Below are 27,868 nucleotides of genomic sequence, written 5' to 3' on the forward strand. Positions count from 1 at the left end.
TCTTCATGTCTTTATAGACTTTGTATTGTGCACAGGGGGACAGTGATGCCATAACAGGAATAAATCTTCCCTAAACTGTTGCTGCTCAGTTGGAATCACATCATTTCCCTTATATAATTGATGTTTTATACCTGTTAGTAATTGTTTTGGCTGGAACACGTGAATTAGAAAATAAAAGCGGTGTCCCAATACTTTTGTCCATCTAGAACCACTCGTAATGTAGTACTGCTGAAGTACTGCTGCCCCCTACTGGTTCTGGAAGAGAACTGCTTACACCCTACCCAGACAGCACAATACGTAGGTGAAGCATCGGTAAAACACCGCTGTGAAGGAAATTCATCGCGTTCTATTTTTAGACGTAGGATATTGGGAGGCAAAACGTGGAAGTGTCGCTTTTTGCTTTCCTATGCAACGTGCATCGGCTGAAGATCGGAACATCGCGTTTTCAGCTCCACTGTCGCATCAGGGTCACATGGAGCCGTGGTCAGAGAAGCCCGCTTGGGACTGAAAGATCACCGGTTCTATTCATCAGACTGTATCAACGATTTTAAAGGAGCAGAGATGTACATGCAGGAAAAGTAAAGCCAAATATTACCCATAAGAAAAAGATTTTTCACTGATACTATCGTCAACAATAAATATAAACTCAAGACACACGAAATTCACTGTTGGTTTTGGACAGAAAATGAAATGGCTATATTAGATTTATATGCACTGCCCCCTGCATGGTTCCATGAACTATAGCTACTGTATAGAAATCTGAATCTGTAACTGGTCATATTGTGTACACTGCCAACCCTGGTTACTATAACAACCACTGTATCAGAGAATGTAATGTGGCCTTTCATTAAAAAAATAAATCAATGTCAGGTGTAAAATGATAACCAGACAGTAGCAACATTTACAGTCACAAACAAATCAGGTTGCTTTACTGCAATGGTAGTTTGAATGCAGTGGCATTAATAAAAATATTGTTTCAACAAGAACACAAAAAGCTCAATAAGAGCATTTTCCACACCTTTAACTGTATACACAGGTGTAAAATATGTAATTTTTAAGATATAAAATATTCTTTGCCAGCCCATTACAGCTTCACATAGTGCCCAGCTTACTCTCTTTAAAGGAAATGGTATCCTACACCTAACACCAAAGATTGCTGTGGCCATTTATGATCTGATAAGCAAAACATAATTTATCATGTAATGTTGAGCATTTAGCAGTTTGCAATAAAATAAATCCTTCAGCTAATAATTAAGGTTGCTGTGGCTGTTTATGATCCCATCAGCAACACTTGCTTCATTTGTACATTAGGCTTATTAATGCTGGCAAATTTTCTCTTCTGATTTACAAAAAATGAATTTGTAGAAATGCTTCAGCTGATGCCAAGTAGCCTTTATTACATGGAAACTTGCAGAAAATATAAAAATATTATAAGGTCAACATCATACAACAGATAAAAATTGAGTTTAATGTGCATATAACAATATAGAACGTGATGTAACCTTAAAAATAGTGAGCCTGCATGAGATTACAGCCACCTGTAATATAGTTTCAGTTCAGAGTTGACTGAATAAAATATTTATCGATTTAAACACATTTACGAATGATGGTAGAACCAATCATGTTAAAATACAACATAAATTGAACTTGAGTTGCATTAGATACAGCTGGGAAGATGTGATACATTACATAAATTAAAATGAAAATGACAGCACTTTTCACAATCAGACTCGAAGTAGTTTACAAAAAACCCTGGTCCAAACCTTAATGAACAAGCTAAGCAAAACATTGGCAAGGAAAACTACTCCCTCAGAGCAAGAGGAAGAAACCTTAAGAGACTCATCCTACACTGGTCAAAACTAGAAAAATTAATAAGAATAACGAATAATTAGCCTTGGCCTAATAATTAGAGGACTGGGCTTGGTACCAGAAGGTTGCCGGTTCAATTCCCAGGATCCATGGCTGAAGTGCCATGGGCACCGGGGATGGCTGCCCGACACACTGGGTGTGTGTTGACTGGTGCACTGGTGTGTGCGTGTTCACTGCCACAGATGGGTTAAATGCGGAAGACATTATTTTATAGTCAATGCGAAATCTGACCGGGAGCCAGTGCAGTGTGCATAAGACAGGGGTGATGTGTTCATATTTTCTGGTTCTAGTAAGGATTCTGGCTGCTGCATTCTGGACTAACTGCAGTTTGTTTATACACCTACTGGAACAACCAGACAAAAGGGATTACAATAATCCAACCTAGAGGTAACAAAAGCATGGACAAGTATTTCTGCGTCATGTAGTGACATCATAGCTTAGCAAGGTTTCTAAGATGATAGAAGGCTATCCTGGTGGTGATAGCTACATGAGCTTCAAAAGAAAAACTGGAATTAATAATCACACCAAGGTCTATAACAGCTGTACATGGTGTAACTGAAATACCATCCAGAGTTACTATGTAATCAGAAAGTTTACTTCTAGCTGCCTGTGGTCCTAATATTTTTTATTATATAATTTAGTAAAAGAAAATTGTTCAACATCCAGAGTCTAAACTGGTGTCTCTCATCTGGATGTGCTGAGACATAGAACTGTGTATCATCAGCATAACAGTGAAAGCTGATACCATGTTTAAGAATAATATTAACCAGAGGTAGCATATCTATACATACATAAAACAGAACCTTGTGGAACACCAAACTTAACCTTACTGTGCATAGAATATTCACCATTTACATCTACAAACTGATAACGGTCACTCAAATAGGCTGTTCCCTAAACTCCAACAATATTTTCTAGCCTATAAAGGAGATCAATGGTGTCAAAAGCTGCACTTAAGTCAAGCAGTACAAGCAGGGAGACACAACCCTGATCAGAGGCCAGTTACAGGTCATTCACAACTTTAACCAGCGCTGTCTCTGTGCTATGATGAGGCCTAAATCCTGACTGACAAATGTTATTTCTATGCAGGTATGAACATAGCTGCTGTGCTACAACCTTTTCTAGGATTTTGGAGATGAAGGGGAGGGTTGATATCGGTCTGTAATTAGACAACTGGCAGGGGTCTAGGTTAGGTTTTTTGCCAGAGGTTTGATAACTGCTTTAAATGATTTAGGGACATAGCCAGTACTAAGAGATAAATGTATCTTTTTTAAAAGAGTTGTATCTGTTTTAGGAAAGTTGTGGGTACGGGATCTAGTATACATGTTGTCGATTTTGATCAAGAAATTAGTGAAATTAACTTGGTCTCACGGAGAGGGTTAAAAGACTCTAAACGCTGATCTGATGTAACTATACTGACATCTAGTTGGTTTGTCATCAGATTGCTCAGGTTTAGATTAATAGTATTAATTTTGTGCCATATGTTTTCAACTTCATCACTGAAAAAATTCATAAAGTTGTCGCTGCTAAATACTGATGGTGTGGATGCTTCTGTAGTGGTGGTCTTCCTAGTTAGTTTTGCTACAGTATTAAATGTAGGATTAGTTTTGTTTTCTTCTAGCGAGGAGAAATATTTTGCTCTAGCAGCACTAAGAGCTTTTCTATAATTTAGGAGACTCTCCTTCCATGCAGTTTGGAACACAACCTGGTTAGTTTGACTCTGTTCTAAGACAGTCATTCTGCTGTTCACTCAAGGGGAGGCTGCTACAGGAAGCCAGGGAAGGGTACACAGGAGGGAAGTGATGTGTTTGAACTTTTGAAGGTTGAAGACAACTTAAGCTGCTGCTCCATAAGATGATGTCCGTTGTACATGCTGAGATTCGAGCCAAAACCTGTGTCAAAAGGAAGAAAAGAAAGAATAAGTTGAGTGTTGTTAAGCAAAACAATGGTAGACAAAGCCAAGTGAAGAAAACATCACCAAATTAGGTTATGACGAACACTGCCATATTGTTATTGCTGTACTGTCCTGCTGCAGTGGCATCAGATCTGGTTTTTTGTTTTACACAATATATACACAACAAATGAGTGTTTCAGCTAAAATAGCTCAATAGATCAAGTTACAGAAGACAGTATATTTGCTGTACACATTACATAATAACCAAACATTAAGTGGTTTAGTTCCTTAAACATCACATGTACTGCATGCAGCACCTCAGATTGATCTTTCAGGCAGTCCTTTACGCCAAACTTGTTTTTAGTAGGGTTGAACTAATAGAAAAACTAAAATTAGGGCAATAATCTTTGAAAAGCAATACAGCAGTGTATTCTGATAGTCAGTCAGACATTTTCTCATCTGCTTAGTCCGTCAGAGTGGTGGTTTGTCCGGAGCCCACCCGGAATCACTCAGCACAAAGCAGGAATACATATACCACATACCACACACACACACACACCGAGGGGCAATTACGTGTATCCAATAAGCCTACCCTTTGTGTTTTTCAGGAGCAGGGAGGGAACCAGAGCACCTGGCGAAAACCCACACAGACACAGGGAGAAGCTCCAAACTCCTCACAGACAGATGCTGAAGCGAGACTCGCCTGTATAGTTTTTCAATTCTAGCAATATCTTTAAGTCATATATTTGACACATAAAACATTAAGTCTGGTAATACCTATAAACTGTGATTGCCTGTCATTATTTTCACATTTGTTTAATTCTGTTTTGTGAAAATAATAAATATTAAAATATAAAATATCACTCCAACGGGTCACATTTTTTACCCCAGTGTGTAAAAAATAGGGCTCTCCAGTGGTGGAGCATGGAGTGATGCACATTCAAAGGGTAAAATATTTAAAGCATAAGACTGAATATCTGTGCATTAACACATCTTAGTGAATTATCCCATACTAAATTAGTCAATTTAGGGAACATTAACAAATAAGGCTAGTATACTGAATAAAGTATGCAACACATTAACCACAAACAGCCTATTTATTATGCTGTAGGCATTGTGATTCTCTTGACTATCACCTTATGTTGCAACTCATCTGATTTTAAATTAATAACAAAGGAAAAAGAAAAAGTTAGTGAGACTGAAAATACAAGGCGAGTTAAACGTCTTAAACAATTTATCATAACAGGCTTTATGGGAAGCTCATGCTCAGTACAAAAATATTACTATATTAAATGTAAGTTATACTTAAGCAATCTTGATGGTGTATATTAATAACCTACTGTAGGAGCACTGGGTGCTGCATGGTGAAGGAGCAGTGATGCCACAGTGATGCTACAGACTGCCAAGTGGACCATGGCTAGATTAAAATTCAACATTTGCTGTGGCTGCAATTCCATTTCAAGTTATGTCAATCCATTTACCTTCAGTTTTAGAAAACCAAAAACCTCTGTGAACACACCAGGCCCAGTTCTAACACCCTGCAGCCATCTTTGCAGGGCTCTTATTCTTGGTAGAGGAACCCTGCACTACCTGCAGGGTCTTGTAACCTGTTGGACCAGCAGCAAAGTGATTGATCTATTTCGTCCCTTTTGTGTTTAGTCTGACTAATGCCTCAATTTGGTCCTTTTGAAAAAGTGGTCTTTAAATGATTTGTCCCCAATTCACTTTGTTTGAGAGCAGCATTATTGTTCTTTATTATTTTAGTGCTGCTTTTGCTTTTTTTCTTGTCTATATTTTTTTTAACAGATCCCAATGACCTTTCCCTATTCCTTACTTTAAATAAATCAAACTTTAAGCTTCCCAGTGCTGTGGTTTTTGTTTGTAAAAAGTGCAAATGCAGTGTTTGAATAGGATTACCTCATTTTTGTTGGTGTAATCTCTGGTAATGTTAAGATGTGTGTCAGTCACTCTGAGCGACAGGAGCATCTCCAGGCAGCACAACAAACCATGGTGGAGACTATATGCAGGACAACGCAGAGGAAAGAGCACAGACAAACTGTTTAAGTTCATGAGACATTCATTTAATGAATTTATGATGAATGGTAAATAAGTGCATAGTAAAAACAAGGACAAGGCACATGTGTGTGTGTGCACAGATATATAAATGTGTTTTAATGTGTCATGTCCTGTCTAGACATGAGGCGTTTGAATGTTTCCCTTTTAATAGCAGATTTCTGCACCTGCAAGTCAATTTTGGCACCTGCAAGTCAATTCTGTTGTATTTAAAAGTCAAAGTTTACACTAGTCAGTAAGTTAAGATTACACAGACCCTCAGTTATATATATCAATAAAAATTAGGATATGACTTCTTTTGACAACCATACCAAGTTTAAGAACATAAAGGTGCACTCACACTAGGCGCTGTTGCCTTGTACAATACCAGAGAATGATTGTACTCCCTTTTCCCCTGTGCACACTGCTATGTTCTGGGCCCGAGCACACTTGTGTCTTCACTATGCAACTGTTTTGTTGGAGAAAGGTATGTTTGCTACGACAGCATATTAGGGCCACTGCTAAATACAAAATACTAAATACTGCTGATTAAACAGCAAAGTGCCTTCAGTGGAAGGTTCCGCCAACTTCGCTGCAACAAAGAGCGCTATAGGAAGTCATTTCTGCCCACAGCGGTGGCAACCTATAATAACTCTCACTGGTGCAAGAGAAGGACTCAGAACCTATAACACCCACAAAAGACAATTAAACTACAATTTGCACAGGGTACTGTTTTTAGTTTTTAGTTTTTATTTAAAAATTTCAAATTGCACAACGTCTGTAACTGCACCTTCAGCCCCCCCCCCCCCTTTTTAGTTTCTTTTGTTCTTGTCCTGTTAGATGTTTTTATATTATATTATTATTTTTTATGTTATTATATTTTATTTTATTTTATTATTTTTATTTTTTATTTTATTTTATTTTATTTTCTTCATATATGTATATTTTTAGATTTTATATCTATATTTTTAGATTTTATATCTTACTTGTATTTACATTTGTACTAATTTTTTGATTCTTTATTTACCTCATTGTAATGTCACTGTGTGATGTTTTTTGTCATAATTGTTATTGCTGCTGCGACACCACAATTTCCCTTCGGGGATTAATAAAGTACTCAATCAATCAATCAATCAATCAATCAAATACATGAATAAATACATACATTCATACATGGATAAATGCTCTTTAACCAAGGTAACTCTTTTCTTTAAAAAAATGCATACTGATGTAACTATGTAAACATGTTGATGTGCTATATAAATATTGTTAATCAATGTATTTATTAACTATTGATTACCAAAACTCACTGTTTTGTCTGTGTATAGAGTCCACATGAATCTATTGACCACCAAGCGTACTGAACTGCCTTTAATGCGTCTCACTCAACACATCTATGCTTGCAGGCTTGTCACGTGTCACTTTGTGTGTCACTTTGTTCCCTAATTTTGGTTCAACTGCAAATACATATGACCAGTATAAAAGCAAACCAGGACCCAATGTATTTGTTTCGTGTTAAATATAGCCTCATCCCCTGTAGCAAGTAAAAGTTTCTCCTCCTGATCAAATGCAATGAAGCATACCTTGGTCTAGCTGCTCTAAATCCTACATATACACCAAATAGGGACAAAAGTATTTGGACACCTACATATTACACCTACAGGAGAATTCATGACATCCCACTGTGAAGGCTTTCTACAAGATTTGAGTGTGTCTGTGGGAATTATTGTCCATTCATCCATAAGAGCATTTGTGAGGTCAGGAAGTGATTGACAAGAAGACATGGCTCACAATCTCCATTCTCCATTTCCCCCCAAAGGTGTTCGATGGGGTTGTGGTCAGAGCTCTGTGTGGACCAATCACGTTCTTCCAGACCAAACTCACCCAACCATGCCTTTATGAACCTTTCTTTGTACACTGGGACACAGTCATGTACAAACAGAAAAGAGCCTTCTCCAAACAGTTCCCACAAAGTTGAAACCAAATAACTGTCCAAAATGACTTGGTGTAATGAAGCATTAAGAATTCTCATTCCCAGGCCTAGACCAAGCCCTGAAAAACCCCATAACATTATCCCTCCTCCACCAAACTGGGTTGACACTGTGCACTCATTCTCCTGGCATTCACTAGGTGTTTGATTTTATATACCTGTGGCAATGGGACTGAACAAACCCCCTAAATTTAGTGATTAAGAAGTGTGTCCCAATACTTTTGTCCATATAGTGTATAAAATCAAGCACTTAGTGAATGCCCATACAGAGCTCTGACCTCAACCCCCTCAAACACTGCTGGGATAAACTAGAATTAAGATTGTGAGCCAGGTCCTCTCATCCAACATCACTGTCTGATCTCACAGATGCTATATGATCTGATACATTTCCCACAGACACACTCTTGTAGAAAGCCTTCCCAGAAGAATGGGAGCTGTTATAGCTGCAGAGGGGAACAGACTATATATAAATGTCTATGGATTTAGAATGGGGTGTTATAAAAGAATACTTTTGTCCATACAGTGTAGCTGATTATATTTACTAGACTGAACACCCTGAGGAGGGCGGCGGGAAAGTGTGAAAGTGACTGCACGCGCTAGCAGTCTCGCGCAGTTTGAGGGTTTAAAAAGCCGTTTTTAACCGTCAGTTCGTTATTTCTGGCTTTAAGGAGTTTACCAGAGCAGAGTTTAGAGGTAAGAAATAAATAAAATAAAACACAAGATATGAAAAATTAATATGTTATAATGGGTGACAAAACAATATAATATACCGGTATATTAATCAGAATAAAATAAATCTTTTTAGATTAACCAGGTTAACTTGAGTTAGCTTTGAGGCTAACACAGATGGATTGTTGTGGTAAATAAAATACCAAACAATATTTTTCATTTTCAGTTTGAGAGGAACAACATTATTAAACGTTTAATATTTTATTAATTCTCGAAATATATAATTCAGAGGAGTCGATTCCTCTACACCGATCGCCAGAGGAGTCGATTCCTCTACGCCGATTACTGTTGCTATTGTAAAGTGTAACGGAATCGTGGATCCCGCTTTGGTCCGCGATGCGTGGTGCCGTGGTTAACACTGAGTCGACTCAGAGTCGTGATTTATTAGTTGACCATGGAGCACCAACAAAACGGAACACTGTAAATGCTCTTAAGCTCTAAGATGTTCAGTAGTAAAACATTAGGCACAGTTTAAACACACGCTTTAAACTAAATGTCCAACGTGTCTGACTCCAACAGGCTAAACAGCTGGGCTGCTCACGTTCAGCACAATATCACTGACATACACTGGACAATTACCATTTAAACAAGAACTTAACACATTACCGACATTTCTTAAAGCTTAATTACGTGCCACTACTTTATAAAGTTCAACAACATGAAAGACTCACCTCATCTGATAACAGAGGAGGAAAAATCCACGACCATCCCCCGTTCTGCTCCCACACGTGGACGAACTGTTTACAGCTCACTGCAGACAAGAAGCGCCTACTTTCAGAGAAAGATCTGACTGACATCCAGAACCACCAATCACCAAACTACGCCCATCGGACCAGCGAGCTGAGGGCGGGACTAAATTGATGTCCCATATGCAAATTAAATATGTAAATAATATAAAATGTTCGAATATTTTTTACATTTTAATAGATAGAATTTTGTGATTTAATTAAAAGGGTAAAAAAAAATTGAGATGCAATATTGTTATGTGCAGTGCGCTCTGGCCAGGGATTCGCTTACAACTCTGGGTCAGAAGAAGTGATTGACACTTCTGCAAACCAATAGCAGGGACTTGGAGGAAGACAAAGAGAGGCGATTAGCCAAGATCACTCACACTTAGTGAGCTTTGGTGAGGGAGAGCGGGTCAATCAGTAACAGATGCGCTGGAGCTTAGAAAATATGCGCGCCTATATCTGAAGAAGCGCTGTGGAATCCCATCTGGGCAAAACCTCTTACAATAAATCTACGTTTACTTGTTCATCACAGATAAAACAAATAAAATCTTTATGTTTTGTTAGAGACTATTTAAAATGTTTTGGGAACACATTGCCTACATTCAGAAAATGCTCCAGAATAATTTAATGGATTGGCCCAAGTGAATAAAATAATTATGACTAGTATGTTATCCACAACAGTTAAATACACATTGTCCACCCTAAATATAACAGACAAGTCTTTCTTTTTCTCACTTTTTTAGGGGGGCTACAGGTCTAACCACACCCACGTCTGCCATCAATCCCATTACAACAAACAAAACTTACAAACTGAAGAAGTTTATTGAAATAGTGTTTTAGGGTCAGTTAGGGTCAAAATAAAAGATATCAAGAAAGAAAATAATATTTTGTGATTAAGCTCTACTTCAAGATTATCAAAATATTTAATACTAAAGTCCAAAAAATTTAAAGTTTAAAATCGTAATGAGATCAAAGTCATAATTATTTTGAGATTAAAGCTGTAATAGTTTGAGAATAAATGTGTAATATTTAGAGCATCATTGGACTACCAGAATCCAAATTCTAACCGTAAAAACACATGACCATCTTTAGGGCTGCATTGGGGTTTTCTGATAATATTACTAACACTTTCCTCGGTCAGGTTTGTGATTAAACATCAGTAAATGATGTGTAATTTATTTTAGAATCCAGTTCTTTTGCGGATTCAATACCTGAGCCTTTTAGTAGAATGTTTCCGTGTGCCTCACACACTACCATAAAATGCTGTTGGGTAGTCCACAGTGATTTCACATTCTCGAAATTTTAAGTTTAATCTTAAAATAATTATTTTAATCTTGAAATATTATGACTCTGTTCTTGAAATACTTGAGTTATAACTTAAATAGTGAAGTTCTACAATTATGTTCTACAGTAACGGAGCATGACATAAGTAATACTATAGTTTTTGTTATAATTAATATATTTCTCTTAAAACAGATTTCCAATTCTGTGATTATCCTGTGAAGTTTTTCATCTGCATCCAGTAAGTAACCATTGTCAAGATGGAACAGAAGACTGTTTAAAACATTTATTTTATGTTTCATGTTTGGTCTTTTTAAATTCTCAGTATGGCTTTCACAACACCCTTATATTGGACAATAAGAAGAAAATCCAAAGCCAGAGTTAATGAACAATTAATTTCTGTCTATGTAAATGAACTGGGCTGTGGGAGTCCATATCAAAGGCAGGAACAAAATACTGAGGAAATTGAAGACTGTTTGTCCAATGAGGACAACAAGGAATTTTTTGATGCCTTTGAACTCACAGAAACAGAATCAGACACAGACTCAGATTCAGAAGTCCAAGCCTCTCTGCATAGTAGACTGGCATTATGGGCTGTTGAGCAAAATGTTACACATTCTGCTTTAAACAGTCTCCTAAAGATCCTGGCAGATTACCACCCAAAACTCCCTCATGATGCAAGAACATTGCTTGGAACTGTTCGTTCTACAAAAATGACCTGCAAAGATATTGCTGGGGGACAGTATTACCATTTTGGTGTGCTTGAAGCTATTACACATCTCTTAGAAGAACACAAGCATGTCATAAAGAAACACACCTTCTGAACCTCCAGGTCAATATTGATGGTTTACCTTTATTCAAGAGTTCCACCACACAGTTTTGGCCAATTCTAGGAATTATTGAAAATCTTCCAAAACATGACCCAGTCATAATAGGTTTGTTTTGTGGCAACCAAAAACCAGGATCCCTGGATGCCTTCCTAGAAGATTTTGTGTCAGACATTTCTAATCTGGAAAAAGGATTTAATTACAGTAGTTTGTGATGCTCCGGCATGCGCCTTTGTGAAAAACATAAAAGGTCACTCTGGCTATAGTGGCTGTGGGAAATGTACCCAAGAGGGGAAGTATATTGAGAATCGAGTTGTTTTTCCTGAAATTGATGCTTTACTGAGAACAGATGAGTCATTCAGGGCTCAAATAGATGAAGAACATCATCATGGTCCCACACCACTGCAAAGAACATCACTGAAAATGGTAACAGGCTTTCCATTAGACTATATGCACCTTGTGTGCCTTGGTGTTATGCGCAGGCTCCTTTTGTTGTGGCTACGGGGTCCTTTGTCCTGCAGACTGCCTGCCTCTACTGTTGACAACCTTTCAAGCAGACTTCAGCAAATCCGTAAAAATGTTCCCTTGGAATTCTCGCGACAACCAAGGTCTGTAAGAGAGTTAGACAGGTGGAAAGCTACTGAGTTCCGGCAGTTTTTGTTGTACAGTGGGCCTGTTCTTTTAAATAGCACACTCATTACAACAGCATACCAAAACTTTCTTCTACTTTTTGTGGGAGTGTTCATTTTATCCAGCAAACAGCTACTCCGAGACCATCTTGAGTATGCTAATGACATTTTGGTTTTATTTGTGAAACACTTTCAAGAGCTCTATGGGGAAAAGTTCATGTCTTACAATGTACACAACCTTGTTCACTTGGCACAAGATGTAAAAATACATGGTGCACTCGATAATTTTAGTGCATTTAAATTTGAATCTTTCCTTCACCAGATTAAAAAGCTAATTAGAAAACCTGGCTTCCCACTCAGTCAGGTCATTAGAAGACTGTCAGAGAGGCCCAAAAAACTGAATCGAAATAGGAAAAGAATGGGATTATACAAAGTTCATGCATGTGGTCCACTTCCCAGGTCCATCCAAACAGCCAGTCAGTATCGCGAACTGAGGACACAGAGTTTCTCAGTGAGATTAGATGAAGCCAACAGCTTTATTTACATCAACAACAAAGTTGCCAGAGTGAAAAATATTTTCTCCCATGGAAATGAGGTCTACATTGCATACTGCTGTTTTCTCGAACAGGAATCATTCTTCGAATACCCTCTTTCCTCAGCCACACTTGGCATCTACTTAATAGACAAGGTCTCAGGGGCCACTGAATATTGCACATTTTCAGAAGTTCAACAGAAGGCATTTGTTTTGCCATATAAGATGAAATTTGTATCTTGTCCCCTTCTGCATACCAGTTCATGAGAAATTTGCTACCAGAACCTCCCTTTTCATCCCCACTGAGTTTTTTTAAATTTTCTTATAATCAAGTTTTTTTTTTTTTTTATAGTTTTCATGACATATGAGTAGCATGATAGATCCCTGTATGATAGGAATGTACCTACTGGTTGAATTTGTGGATGAGGGAACAACAAGCCCGGTGGCAGCAGAGTGGTACCATGAGGGCATATCATGGTGGCCTCCATACACAGACAAAGCCAAACTTCTAAAAAGTATCCGAGGCAGTGAGGTCCCAAATGTGAGCAGAGGATGGACACAGCACCAAGCTTGTATCCTTTGCAGCTCAGGTAATCTAAAATGTATAAGAATATTGATTAGATAAACATTATCTGTATTATGTACATTATACAGTACAGACCAAAAGTTTGGACACACCCTTCTCATTCAAAGAGTTCATGACTTATTTTCATGACTATGAAAATTGTAGATTCACACTGAAGGCATCAAAACTATGAATTAACACATGTGGAATTATATACTTAACAAAAAAGTGTGAAACAACTGAAAATATGTTTTATATTCTCGGTTCTTCAAAGTAGCCACCTGTTGCTTTGATTACTGCTTCGCACACTCTTGGCATTCTCTTGATGAGCTTTAAGAGGTAGTCACCTGAAATGGTTTTCACTTCTCAGGTGTCCCCTGTCAGGTTTAATAAGCGGGATTTCTTGCCTTATAAATGGGGTTGGGACCATCAGTTGTGTTGTGCAGAAGTCAGGTGGATACACAGCTGATAGTCCTACTGAATAGACTGTTAGAATTTGTATTATGGCAAGAAAAAAAGCAGCTAAGTAAAGAAAAATGAGTGGCCATCATTACTTTAAGAACTGAAGATCAGTCAGTCCGAAAAATTGGGAACATTTTGAAAGTGTCCCCAAGTGCAGTCGCAAAAACCATCAAGCGCTACAAAGAAACTGGCTTACATGAGGACCGCCCCAGGAAAGGAAGACCAAGAGTCACCTCTGCTGCGGAGGATAAGCTCATACGAGTCACCAGCCTCAGAAATCGCAGGTTAACAGCAGCTCAGATTAGAGACCAGGTAAATGCCACACAGAGTTGTAGCAGCAGACACATCTCTAGAACAACGGTTAAGAGGAGACTGTGTGCATCAGGCCTTCATGGTAAAATAGCTGTTAGGAAACCTCTGCTAAGGAGAGGCAACAAGCAGAAGAGACTTGTTTGGGCTAAAGAACACAAGGAATGGACATTAGACCAGTGAAAATCTGTGCTTTGGTCTGATCAGTCCAAATTTGAGATCTTTGGTTCCAACCACCGTGTCTTTGTGCGGCGCAGAAAAGGTGAACGGATGTACTCTACTGCAAAGCAGTAATCAAAGCAAAAGGTGGCTACTATAATATAAAACATGTTTTCAGTTGTTTCACACTTTTTTGTTAAGTATATAATTCCACATGTGTTCATTCATAGTTTTGATGCCTTCAGTGTGAATCTACCATTTTCATAGTCATGAAAAAAAAGAACAATCTTTGAATGAGAAGGTGTGTCCAAACTTTTGGTCTGTACTGTATGTGAATTCTATGGTTTTGTGTATTCAGACATAATAAAAACCATCTATTTCTTATCAGGTCTTAAAATATAAATACAGTCTCAGATAAACAATAATGCATAATAAATTACACTCATTCATTCATTTGTATAAAAACACTAGACCAAAATAGAAAAAGCAGTATGTGAAAAAATAAGTACACCCCATGAATGAATGGCATGTAGAATCTCATTTATTAGTAATAAGTTGTAGTAATGGTTTTCTGTATGACTTTATCAGTCTCTAACATCGTTCTGGAGGAATTTTACTCCACTCTTCTTTACAACATTACTTCAGTTCACTGAGGTTTGTGTCCATTCATTTGTAAATGATCTCAAATTTAACTCTAGAATACTTTGGTTTCAAGAGGAGTTCATGGTCGACTCAACGGCTGTAATCTGTCCAGATCCTGTGACTGTAACACAAACCCCTAATCGTCACCCCTTCACCACCATGATTGACAGTTTGTATGGGGTGTTTGTGCTGATATGCTGTGTTTGTTTTTTGTCAGATGTGCCGTTGTGAATTTTGGCCAAATATCTCAATTTTGGTTTCGTCTGTCCACAGGACATTGTTCCAGAAATCTTGTGGTTTATTTCAGATGCAACTTTGCAAACTTAATCTGTTTTGTCATGTTCATTTTAAAGAGAGAACATTTTCTTTCAGAAACCCTTCCAGCAGGCCAAACTTGTTCAGTCTTTTTGTTTTAGTTGAACAGTCATTAAATTGAACATTTAACATGCTAACCGAAGCCTGCAGAGTCTTAGATGAAGCTCTTGGATGTTTTGCAATTTCTCAGAGCATTGCACAGTCTGATCTCGTGGTCAACTTGCAGGGACGTCTACTACTGGGAAGCTGCCTTGAATGTTTTCCACTTGTAAATGATCTTTCTTACTGTAGAACGATGAACTTCAGATTTGGAAATGGCTTTATAACCCTTCCCAGAATAATCAGCAGGAACAATTCTTTGTCTAAGATCATTGTTGATGTCTTTCCTACTTGGTATTGTGTTTATACACACCTGAATGGTCCAGACCACAATAAGTGCCAAAACTTCTGATTTTATAGACGTGATCACACTTACTAATCATCAGTTAATCAAGATCATTTGATTAGCAGAACCTGACTGATAAATACCCTCTTAATTCCTTTAGAAACAGTAAGGGTGTACTTATTTTTTCACACACTGCTTTTTTGTATTTTGATCTAGTTTTTTATATAAATAATGAGATGGTGTAATTTGTTATGTGTTATTGTCTATCTGAGGTTGTATTTATATAATGGTAAGACCTGATGAAGAACAGATGATTTATATTATGTCCTGATACATAAAAACATAAAATTCAAAGAGGGTGTACTTACTTTTTCCCATGACTGTATATTATGCATTTAATTGTCTGCATGCAAAATATATTACAGATTGTTTGGACAAGGTCGTCCAGAAATGGAGAATATCCTGCGAGACCTCGGATTTAAATTCAGACAATGATTCCCCACGAAAACGAAAGTAATTTTATAACATGTCACACAACATTGTGTAGTACTTCATAAAGATTTCTATTTGATTTTTCTTTTACTTTTTAGACCTAAAAAGCCATTTGAATTTATTGAAAAAAAAACAGCCAAGATGTAACACTCTTTGCAACTTGAGCTGGACTAGATGGGTCTAAATGGCTGAAGGCTGAACAGATACATACATGCGCCTGGCATTTTTGTGACATCACCAAAAAACAACAAAAAAAAAAAAACAGCAACAAAAAAAAAAAAAGACCCTCAGCCTTATTTTGATAAAATAATAATAAAAATAAATTTTGAATCTTGTTTATATACTTATACCACCTTATAGGGCCCCTTAAATTTTAGGAAACACAATAGCTCAGAAGACTTAAATCTTTTCATTCCATTGCCTGAATAAAATATAGTTTGAAAGACTGGGAAAAGCCTGGCAAATCTTTAAAACACAACACTGGCTTTAAAGCTTATGATATTTCACATTTCCACAAGTATTACTGGGCGTTTATTAGAAATCTCATGCTGAAGATTGTTAATATTCACTATAATTAGTTAGATACTGTTAAGAATGTGTTTGTTAAACTGTTTGAGGACTAAGCAGTGCAAAGCTAGTCTATAATAATATAACCAATGCCCAGAGAAAAATAAAATCATTTTTTTTCAGTTCCATCATATTTATAGAAGCTTAGTATTTCAAACATCACGCATAAACGCATATTGAAAAAAGCAGGTTTTTAAAATGGACAGTGTACTTACCAAATTATGATTTTTTAGTGATGTCACAGGATGGGCGGCACGGTGGCTTAGTGGGTAGCACTGTCGCCTCACAACACGAAGGTCCTGGGTTCGATCCCCAGGTGGGGCGGTCCGGGTCCTTTCTGTGCGGAGTTTGCATGTTCTCCCCGTGTCCGCGTGGGTTTCCCCCGGGTACTCCGGTTTCCTCCCACAGTCCAAAAACATGCCACCAGGTTAATTGGAAACACTGAATTGTCCTATAGATACCTAGCCGCTAGATGCACTAGTGCATTGTAGTGCCGGTCCCAAGCCCGGATAAATTAGGGAGGGTTGTGTCAGGAAGGGCATCCGGCGTAAAAACTGTGCCAAATCAATGAGCGATCATGAGGATGACTCGCTGTGGCGACCCCTGAAAAAGGGAAAAAAGCCGAAAGAAGAAGAAGAAGAAGAGTGATGTCACAGGATGAGTGCTTCCAGACAAATGTTCAGGGATACTCGGATGAAACCTCCTTCCCAGAATCTAGACAAGGTAAAGTTCATTGAAAATGAAGAAATTAAATATATAAAAACTAGGGCTGTCAAACGATTAAAATTTTTAATCGCGATTAATCTCAGAATTTCATGTAGTTAATCGCGATTAATCGCATTTTAAAAAATCTGTGTAAATGTTATAGAAAAGAAGGATTTTTAAGTGAAATGTTAAAATTAAAATGGTGAACACATTTTATGCTAAATGTGCTTATGTTAAAAACTGCTGGGACAAGAGAAAACTGTAAGGGAGTTTTTGTAACAGACTTTTCTGTGGTTGTATCGTGACAATGGTTAGATAGATAGATGGATAGATGGATGGATGGATGGATGGATGGATGGATAGATAGATACTTTATTGATCCTGAAGGAAATTAAAGCCCCAGTAGCATAATACAACAAATAATTAACAGTACAAAAACAAAACAAAAGCAAACAGAAAAAAAATAGAACCGAGTCTTTCTTATTATTTACATAAAATGAATAACTGTAATGATGCATGAGGTATATTGCTAGTGTGAAAATTGAATAGTAATTAAACTATCAGATTATTAAATAGTAAAGTGACGTGACAATATTGCACAATTAGGCCAATATAGCCACATATATACAGTACATGCACATATATACCCATATACATACATATTCACACATGTAAATACCCATATACATACATATTCACATATGCAAATACATACACACATACTCAAGTACACATATGCAAATACATACATATAGATACTGTAGTATGGACGTTTCTACACGAAGTGAGTGTGTTTTGACCCTTTGGGGCTTCCATAGTTCATGGACGAGCGTGCTTGACTCAGCTGTGCGCTAACCGGTACAATAACAGAAGTAATAAAGTGTTTTCCTCCCGACAACTTGTGAATATAGCGTGTATTTATTTCTTTATTATGCAAGTGCATCACTACAACGCTTGGTTATATTATTTTAACAAACCGCAAATAAACAACGGTGGCAAGTCCGACATTAAAACGTTGGTTCTACCAGTCAAGTCTCAACATGAACTAGAATTTGCGTTAACGGCACTAATTTTTGTAATCGCGTTAAATTGAGATCGCGTTAATGCGTTATTATCGCGTTAACTTCGACAGCCCTAATAAAAACATTACAACACTTTCCAAAAAAGTTGGGATGCTGGGCAACATATAAATAATAACAGAATACAATGATGTGCAAATTATTTACATTGTATTTTTAATTGAAAATAGTACCAAGAAAACATATCAAATGTTGAAACTGAGATATTCTCCTACTAATTAATAAAACAAGTTTAACATATTTAAATAAATTCAATTAAGCAATGGAACAAAAATGTTTCATGCTGTGGAAATGACTAGATTTAAGAGAGCTTACAGTATTTTTTTCCTTTTATCCTGTCCAACTAATAAAAGTTCTGAAGTGCAGTTTTAATTTCAGTCCACAATAAAACAAACTTAGAATAACAAATTTAAATTATGAATATAGTACATACCTATTTCTTTTTTTCAGTGATGTCAAAGGCCCAGTCCTATCAGGGAAGAATTCAGGATGCTTGGTTCACTGAACCAACACAGCAGAGTAAAATCACATTTGTCATATATGCTATTCATAGAAACCCCCTGCTTGATAAGTATTTATCAAAACAAATAGAGAAATATACATAACCTTACAAATTCATAAAAAGTTTAATCACCCATGCATAATTATTTGCTTTCAGTGATGTCACAAATCCAATTGCTCAGTCAAGATGGACAGTCCACCATCACAGAACAAAGTAAGGTTAATCTACAGTCATTAACATTACAATTAACTAAAATGTTTCTTAATAATTTAATAGAAAATTTCACTATAGATCTTCAGCATGTTTAAGAAGACAAACTTAAATCTTACCAAGTGCTTACCTTTCTCCTTAAGTGACAGAAGACAATCAAAGTGTTGGTTTGGAAAGCCACTGTGACATTCTGTCAGCAGGACCAGGTAAGATAACAGCACTGCACAAATTACAGTGACTTTATATTTGTGGTTAACCTCACTTATTATTGCTATACTTAAATACTTATGAGTAGACCAATATACTGTCCTTGGTGTTTAATATCTAACGCACCTAGAGTCCGTCTGCCTACAGGCCGACTAGTGCCGGGTCAATGCACACGTAAGTTTAAGTAAATTCTATTTTATAAAATTCTTAATTGTCTTATTTATTGATCTAATAAAGATGTGTGAATAACCATGATATTATTATGTGACTTCCCAGCAGCAGAGAGGGCCATCTTAGAGATGCTGGGGGAACTGCAGCTCCAGGTCCAGCATCTCACTTCTGTTATTACCCAAAGAGGCCCCTTTTTGGGTAACAGCAGCCTGAAGATGCCACCTGCACCAGCAGATAAAGAGGAAGAAGATGGACTTCCACTGGAAAGCATTCAGGCCTTGAATGACTTCAAAGTCTATCTTCAAAACAAGATCTTCAAGCAAAAATTGGTAATTTACTGTACCTTACACACACACACACACACACTATATATATATATATATATATATATATATATACAGGGGTTGGACAAAATAACTGAAACACCTGGTTTTAGACCACAATAATTTATTAGTATGGTGTAGGGCCTCCTTTTGCGGCCAATACAGCGTCAATTCGTCTTGGAAATGACATATACAAGTCCTGCACAGTGGTCAGAGGGATTTTAAGCCATTCTTCTTGCAGGATAGTGGCCAGGTCACTACGTGATGCTGGTAGAGGAAAACGTTTCCTGACTCGCTTCTCCAAAACACCCCAAAGTGGCTCAATAATATTTAGATCTGGTGACTGTGCAGGCCATGGGAGATGTTCAACTTCACTTTCATGTTCATCAAACCAATCTTTCACCAGTCTTGCTGTGTGTATTGGTGCATTGTCATCCTGATACACGGCACCGCCATTGGATGCACATGGTCCTCCAGAATGGTTCGGTAGTCCTTGGCAGTGACTGGCCCAACTAGCACAAGTATTGGGCCAAGGGAATGCCATGATATGGCAGCCCAAACCATCACTGATCCACCCCCATGCTTCACTCTGGGCATGCAACAGTCTGGGTGGTACGCTTCTTTGGGGCTTCTCCACACCGTAACTCTCCCGGATGTGGGGAAAACAGTAAAGGTGGACTCATCAGAGAACAATACATGTTTCACATTGTCCACAGCCCAAGATTTGCGCTCCTTGCACCATTGAAACCGACGTTTGGCATCGGCACGAGTGACCAAAGGTTTGGCTATAGCAGCCCGGCCGTGTATATTGACCCTGTGGAGCTCCCGACGGACAGTTCTGGTGGAAACAGGAGAGTTGAGGTGCACATTTAATTCTGCCGTGATTTGGGCAGCCGTGGTTTTATGTTTTTTGGATACAATCCGGGTTAGCACCCGAACATCCCTTTCAGACAGCTTCCTCTTGCGTCCACAGTTAATCCTGTTGGATGTGGTTTGTCCTTCTTGGTGGTATGCTGACATTACCCTGGATACCGTGGCTCTTGATACATCACAAAGACTTGCTGTCTTGGTCACAGATGCACCAGCAAGACGTGCACCAACAATTTGTCCTCTTTTGAACTCTGGTATGTCACCCATAATGTTGTGTGCATTGCAATATTTTGAGCAAAACTGTGCTCTTACCCTGCTAATTGAACCTTCACACTCTGCTCTTACTGGTGCAATGTGCAATTAATGAAGATTGGCCACCAGACTGGTCTAGTATATACACTATGAGGTCATCTAGGTACACGAGGACTTCTAGAAAATTCATATCTCCTACCGTACACTCAATAACCCTCTGGAATTTTCTTTGTCCGCCTCACTCATGGGTATTTGGTAGTACCCACTTCTCAAGTCCAATACCGAAAACCACTGGCTTCCGGATAGGCTGTGAAGTGCGTCCTCAATCCGCGGGACCGTATATTGATCGGGTACAGTTCTCTGATTTAGGGTTCTATAGTCCACACACATCCTCACTTTACCTGTCTTCTTACGTACGACCACTATCAGGGAGGCATAAGGGCTCTTGGAATCTGAAATGATTCCATTTTCCTTAAGCTCATACAAATGGTTACGCACATCCTCTATGTCAGCTGGAGCGAGGCGACGGGAGCGCTCCCTGAAGGGTCTCGAATCAGATAATCGTATCTCATGCTGAGTGCTTTGGGAACAACCTACATCCCACTCATGACATGAGAACACCTTGGGTCTTTGCAACATAGCCTTAATGAGACGGTCCTTAGCCTCCCTGGGCATGGGGGACTCCCCAAAATCAAAGGAAGCCTCGGACAGCATACCAGTCGGTCGCGGGGTGGTTGTAAGCAGTGGCGGTTAATGGGTTGCCTTTATTCAACACCACAGGCCTACTAGTCACATTACGCACCACCACTGACATACGTTTCTTAGATAATGTGGACATAGGGTGTACCTCTGGCCTAACGTGTACTTTTGCAACCCTATCCATCTCATCACGCTGCTCTACCAGCAACCAGGGTTGAGTCACTTTAACTATTAACTTGGGCATGCCGACAACCCGTACAGCTTCACCCAGCGGTACAGTGATAGGGTTCTTCTGAACGAACCACAGAGTCCCCCTTTGTTCAGGAACCTCCCCATCAGTGTCCGTCATAGTCAAAGTCTCATACACCTCTCGTAGCTTAGGATGTATGTGCATAGTACTCAGGAACCGTTCCCCACTCTGGGTTCGGCATGCCTCAAAAAGTTTCCTGACTATCTGTGTATTTGTCCCCACTAAAAGGGCTACTGAAGACCCCAAACCAGGGTCTGGACACACTAGCGCGAGGGTGTCAAGACCTTCCTGCACCCCTGCAATCTCCCCAGAAAAATCCAGTCTGATGGATAGGTAACCATCGTATGGGTATTTCTGAGAGCTGAGTCCCCAAATTTCCAGGTCATTCAAAGGCGCTAATGGTAAATGTTGCAAATGAGCATCGTAGAAGCTCTTATACAAAATGGTCACTTGGGATCCACTATCCAACAGTGCTCAGCAGGGAATCCCTTCAACCTTAACAGGTATTTCAGATGTGGGTCCCACCAAACCAGTAGGGATTTTCGGTGTGGCTATCTTAGTGGTCGCGCAGGTGTTGGAACGTGCTTCCAAAGGGGCTCTGAGACGTTCCTTCACAGGGCCCTGGGGGAGTTTCCCTGCTGCCGGGCAATCAGTTTCTTGGTTACCTAGCGCAGATCTTCCTCCCCTCGACAATCTCGCCTCAGGTGCCCATCCTCACCACACCTATAGCAAAAAATGTCCATTGGTGTAGTTGAGGATCTAGCCCTGTCTACCGGCACGTCATTTGACCCGGGCTGCCGCCGAGTCTCTGTCCGTCCAAGGGACTCACCAGACGTTGACTTAATGGCCGCCACCTTCAACAGCCCCGACACCTGACCCGACAACACTTTTACCTCATTTCTCAACTGGTCTAACTCCACATCTTTCTCCAACGCATGGGCAGACGCGGTGAAGACACGAGCTTTCACCTTCTCCCGGGCCTGGCCCCATACCTCCTCTTCCCGAATCTCTCTCAGCAATTCAGAAAAGGAGGGCGGCTCCCTTAGACTTCGAGTAACTCGGAGTCTGAGGGCAACCATGTCATCAATCAGAGCCCCCTTACACACTATTATACACATAATTATACACATAATTATACACATAATTATACACATGTCAAGTCAAGTCAAGTCAACTTTATTTATATAGCGCTTTTTACAACAGACATTGTCTCAAAGCAACTTCACAAAATCCAGGACCAATAGATACAAAAACCCCTGTTGAGCAAGCCGAGGGCGACTGTGGCAAGGAAAAACTCCCTGAAAATTACAGGAAGAAACCTTGAGAGGAACCAGACTCAGCAGGGCCCATCCTTCTTGGGTGGTCTGGAGGATACTTTAAATAAATACACGATTTACACAGAGCATACAAACACAGAATTAAATGATCTAAAAGTTATAACTGGTAATAAATAGATAAAAAGATAAATAATAATAGAGTTGTTCTTCGCTCTAGTTTTCAATAAAGTCTGTAGTGATTTCTTGTCATTCTTGGTGAAGTTACTCCAGACCCGTCACATCCGGCAGGAGCAGCATAGTTGTCACGGCAGTCTCGACTTTAATCCTTAACCTCGGCAGGTAAACAGGTTTCCATCAGAATGCCTTTGGAGTAAAACAACAAAGAATGTAGTTAATAATGTACAATGCTAGTTGAGTAAAACAGTTTTACAGAGAGTTTTAGACTCCGGCAGCCCTAATTATTACAGCATAACTAAAAGGGAGAGCGAGCAGGTAACAGGGTCATGAAGGCTTTCATAGGACATCAGCGCCCATCTCCCCACCGTCATCAAACCTGAGTGATCGGATAAGAGAGGCAGAACGACAGCAACCCAACATCCCTGATCACCACAAGTTTCTATGACCAAGAACCCCCAAGCTCTGCGCCTTTGTCTATACTAATCAAAAGCCTGAGAAAATAAATATGTTTTCAGTCTAGACTTAAACATTGAGACTGTGTCCGAATCCCGAACAGAGGCAGGAAGATTATTCCAGAGTTGTGGAGCTTTGTAAGAAAATGCTCTTCCACCAGCTGTGGTCTTTTTAATTTTAGGAACTATAAGTAACCCTGCATCTTGTGAACGAAGTGGACGTGCTGGGTTGTAGTGATTAATAAGTTCACTCAGATACTGTGGAGCCAGACCATGTAGCGCTTTATAGGTTAGTAAAAGTATTTTGTAATCAATGCAGAATTTAACTGGCAGCCAGTGTAGAGATGATAGAACAGGAGTAATATGATCAAATTTTTTAGTTCTAGTTAGCACTCGAGCTGCTGCATTTTGAACTAACTGGAGTTTGTTTATGGATCTACCAGAGCATCCAGTTAGAAGAGCATTACAATAATCTAACCGAGAAGTTATAAATGCATGGATCAGTTTTTCGGCGTCATTAACAGATAGTATATTTCTTATTTTAGAGATATTACGCAAATGATAGAAAGCAACTCTAGTAATATTATTAATGTGTGTATCAAAGGAAAGATCTGAATCTATTGTGACACCCAAGTTTTTTACATCTGGGCTGGGAGTAACAGAGAAAGTGTTTAGGTTTAGCACCAGGTTAGAGAACTTGTCTCTTGCAGCTTTAGAGCCAACAAGTAAAACCTCAGTTTTATCTGAATTAAGTAAAAGAAAATTACACGACATCCAGTTTTTTATGTCGTAATAATACACATAATAATACACATAATAATACACATAATTATACACATAATGATTTACATAATTATACACATAATAATACACATAATGATTCACATAATTATACGCATAATAATACACATAATTATACATATAATTATACACACAATACACATAATTATACACATAATTATACACATAATAATACACATAATTATACACATAATAATACACATAATAAAACACATAATTATACATATAATTATACACACAATACACATAATTATACACATAATTATACACATAATAATACACATAATTATACACATAATAATACACATAATTATACACATAATAATACACATAATAATACACATAATTATACACATAATTATACACATAATAATACACATAATAATACACATAATTATACATATAATTATACACACAATACACATAATTATAAACATAATGATTTACATAATTATACACATAATAATACACATAATGATTCACATAATTATACACATAATAATACACATAATAATACACATAATAATACACATAATAATACACATAATAATACACATAATTATACATATAATTATACACACAATACACATAATTATACACATAATGATTTACATAATTATACACATAATAATACACATAATGATTCACATAATTATACGCATAATAATACACATAATTATACACATAATTATACACATAATTATACACATAATTATACACATAATTATACACATAATTATACATATAATTATACACACAATACACATAATTATACACATAATGATTCACATAATTATACGCATAATAATACACATAATTATACACATAATTATACACATAATTATACACATAATTATACACATAATTATACATATAATTATACACACAATACACATAATTATACACATAATGATTTACATAATTATACACATAATAATACACATAATGATTCACATAATTATACGCATAATAATACACATAATTATACATATAATTATACACATAATAATACACATAATAATACACATAATTATACATATAATTATACACACAATACACATAATTATACACATAATGATTTACATAATTATACACATAATAATACACATAATGATTCACATAATTATACGCATAATAATACACATAATTATACACATAATTATACACATAATTATACACATAATTATACACATAATTATACATATAATTATACACACAATACACATAATTATACACATAATGATTTACATAATTATACACATAATAATACACATAATGATTCACATAATTATACGCATAATAATACACATAATTATACACATAATTATACACATAATTATACACATAATTATACACATAATTATACATATAATTATACACACAATACACATAATTATACACATAATGATTTACATAATTATACACATAATAATACACATAATGATACACATAATGATACACATAATAATACACACAATACACATAATTATACACATAATTATATACATGTGTACAGTCCTAATGAATCAATCGATTCAGTTTTTTCGATTCGTTTAAACGAATGATTTAAAAGAACCGATTCAGTAAAACGAACTGAGCTAAACTAAGCTCAAAATGTTAAAATGATTAAAATTTGCTTCTCATAATGAGATTTAACTCGAATTATGTTACTCAATCGCTGTAATCACACAGTCCCAATAGGTCAGTTAAGTTACCTTGAGAACACTGAAAACACAGAGGGTTGCTATGGTAACCTTATCCACAGTCATTCTGTTGTGGCGCCATTTTGAGCAAACTAAAAGTCCAATTAACGGTTAGCCAGTTGGCTAACGATAAATAATACCAATAAAAAGAAAGACTAGTCAGGTTTAACAGAACATTTATTGCTCAATAGGAACAGAAAAGCAAACTTAGGTTTATATTAATGTAATTCAGTGCCTCCTTTTTTACTTAACTAAGTCAATTGTCAATTAAAGTCGATTGTTAAAACAGGTCACAGGGTTAAAACTTACTTTTTCTAGCTTTGCTTAACTTCATAAAACACACAACAAAACACAGATAAACATGAACTAAATGAACATTAATAAAACATACTCAATACGAGTTCCTTTTGCAACTTACCAATAAGGGTATAAGGACGGATCCTGCTCCTTTCCTTGCATGGTCCAGAAAGAGGAAATCAACCATGAAACACTGAGATATACTTGATAGAAGAAATGTGATTGGTTAACGCATATCTTTATTTATTAATTTATTTTAAATCTTACATGTGAAATAATCTATGTTTTTAGTCATAAATGTCATTATTTTATCCAACAGATTTAAGTAAAATTGAATAAATATATATTTTTAAACAATAAATTTTCTCACAGTTCTACACATAAATGTGTAGACTAACTATTGGAGTTACTTTACACGTGTCTGTGTAAAAAGGGGCCAGAAATGACACAAAGCGTGTTACAGACTGCAGGACACTGTAGCTGTGTAGAAAAAATGACACATTACTTCTTAGAGTGTAGTACCATTAAGCAGGTTACACAGATTCCCAAAATCCCTTGCTGTGCACTGACTGTATGTTTTGGGTTATGTATGCAGTTTGTAAAGATTACTTTGAAACCCAGCGAGGAACCCATTCAAAATTATTTAGAGATTGCTGGGAAGTCTGTTCCGTTCTTAGTAGACTCGGGTGCAACTGTTTCTATACTCAGAGAAGGTTCAGTACCTTTATCTCTCAGTACAACTGTACTGATATATGACTGTAGATGTTTCAGGTTTACCCCTCACAGAGTTTTTCTGAAACCCTGTGAAGGTGAAATTGGGAAATAGATTTATAATGTCCTCACATTGCCCCGTAAACTTACTAGGACAAGATTTACTAGGAGCTTTCAATTTGAACATATAATGCACAGACTCAGGATTCTATGCTACTAGTCCTAGTATAGGGTTATTTCCACTCAAAATAGGTTCAGTAGAATATTCTTGGGATTTGACAGAGCAGAGAACCTTTGATGCATTGTATAAAGCTCTTCCAAAAACCGAATGGGAAGTTCCTCCATTTTTACACTGTGCTTCATTTTTCTCCCCACATGGTGTTGATAATATGTATGAACAATCATGGTTAGAAAATCCACCATCTGAAACAATATCAATTTCTGATATTTACTATAACAGTCAGTTTGCAGCTGCACATGTGATTTTGAATGAAGAACAAAGGAAGTTGTTTAAAGAGCCAGGAGAGCCACATGTTTGTTTAGGCAAGCAAGGGGGTCAGTGGAAGGACATAGGCATGTGGTTAAAAACGTTGATTAATGTGAAAGATTGGAAAAGTAGGGATAACAGGTGTTTTTCACCCAGCACGAGTCTTTATTGTCACTATACACAAGTACAATGAAATTTCGAGTGGCATCTCTCCAACAGAGTAGCAGCAGTAGAAGAAAGAAAGACAGTAGTAGTCATCACAAGT

The 27,868-nt window shown here is 37.4% G+C and overlaps 1 protein-coding gene and 1 long non-coding RNA gene across 6 annotated transcripts in view; one reads left to right on the forward strand and one right to left on the reverse strand.

Annotated features, from left to right (window-relative positions):
• Window positions 1–1,371: 1,371 nt before the first annotated feature.
• Window positions 1,372–13,028, reverse strand: LOC134300320 (uncharacterized). Its single transcript, XR_010007341.1, has 4 exons — window positions 12,942–13,028; window positions 11,830–12,492; window positions 5,681–5,780; window positions 1,372–3,761 (listed from the first exon to the last, which is right to left on the reverse strand). It is a non-coding gene; the product is annotated as an uncharacterized LOC134300320 (long non-coding RNA).
• A 1,656-nt stretch (window positions 13,029–14,684) lies between these two features.
• Window positions 14,685–27,868, forward strand: part of LOC134309287 (uncharacterized) — a 31,960-nt gene continuing 18,776 nt past the window's right edge. Inside the window, exons 1-8 of one of the 5 annotated variants that reach the window (XM_062990949.1) lie at window positions 14,685–14,840; window positions 17,076–17,153; window positions 18,665–18,733; window positions 18,873–18,929; window positions 19,070–19,132; window positions 19,281–19,307; window positions 19,410–19,633; window positions 22,902–23,037. In XM_062990949.1, coding sequence (XP_062847019.1) covers window positions 14,753–14,840; window positions 17,076–17,153; window positions 18,665–18,733; window positions 18,873–18,929; window positions 19,070–19,132; window positions 19,281–19,307; window positions 19,410–19,633; window positions 22,902–22,961 — 666 coding nt within the window. In that variant the 5' untranslated portion in view covers window positions 14,685–14,752 and the 3' untranslated portion in view covers window positions 22,962–23,037. Of the gene's footprint in view, window positions 14,841–15,678; window positions 15,885–16,623; window positions 17,154–18,664; window positions 18,734–18,872; window positions 18,930–19,069; window positions 19,133–19,280; window positions 19,308–19,409; window positions 19,634–22,901; window positions 23,038–27,868 lie in introns of those variants that run through there. The other 4 variants (XM_062990951.1, XM_062990950.1, XM_062990953.1 and 1 more) reach the window with 4 other exon arrangements.

This window comes from Trichomycterus rosablanca, chromosome 2, assembly GCF_030014385.1.
Source record: "Trichomycterus rosablanca isolate fTriRos1 chromosome 2, fTriRos1.hap1, whole genome shotgun sequence".
In the NCBI taxonomy this organism is placed as follows: domain Eukaryota; kingdom Metazoa; phylum Chordata; class Actinopteri; order Siluriformes; family Trichomycteridae; genus Trichomycterus; species Trichomycterus rosablanca.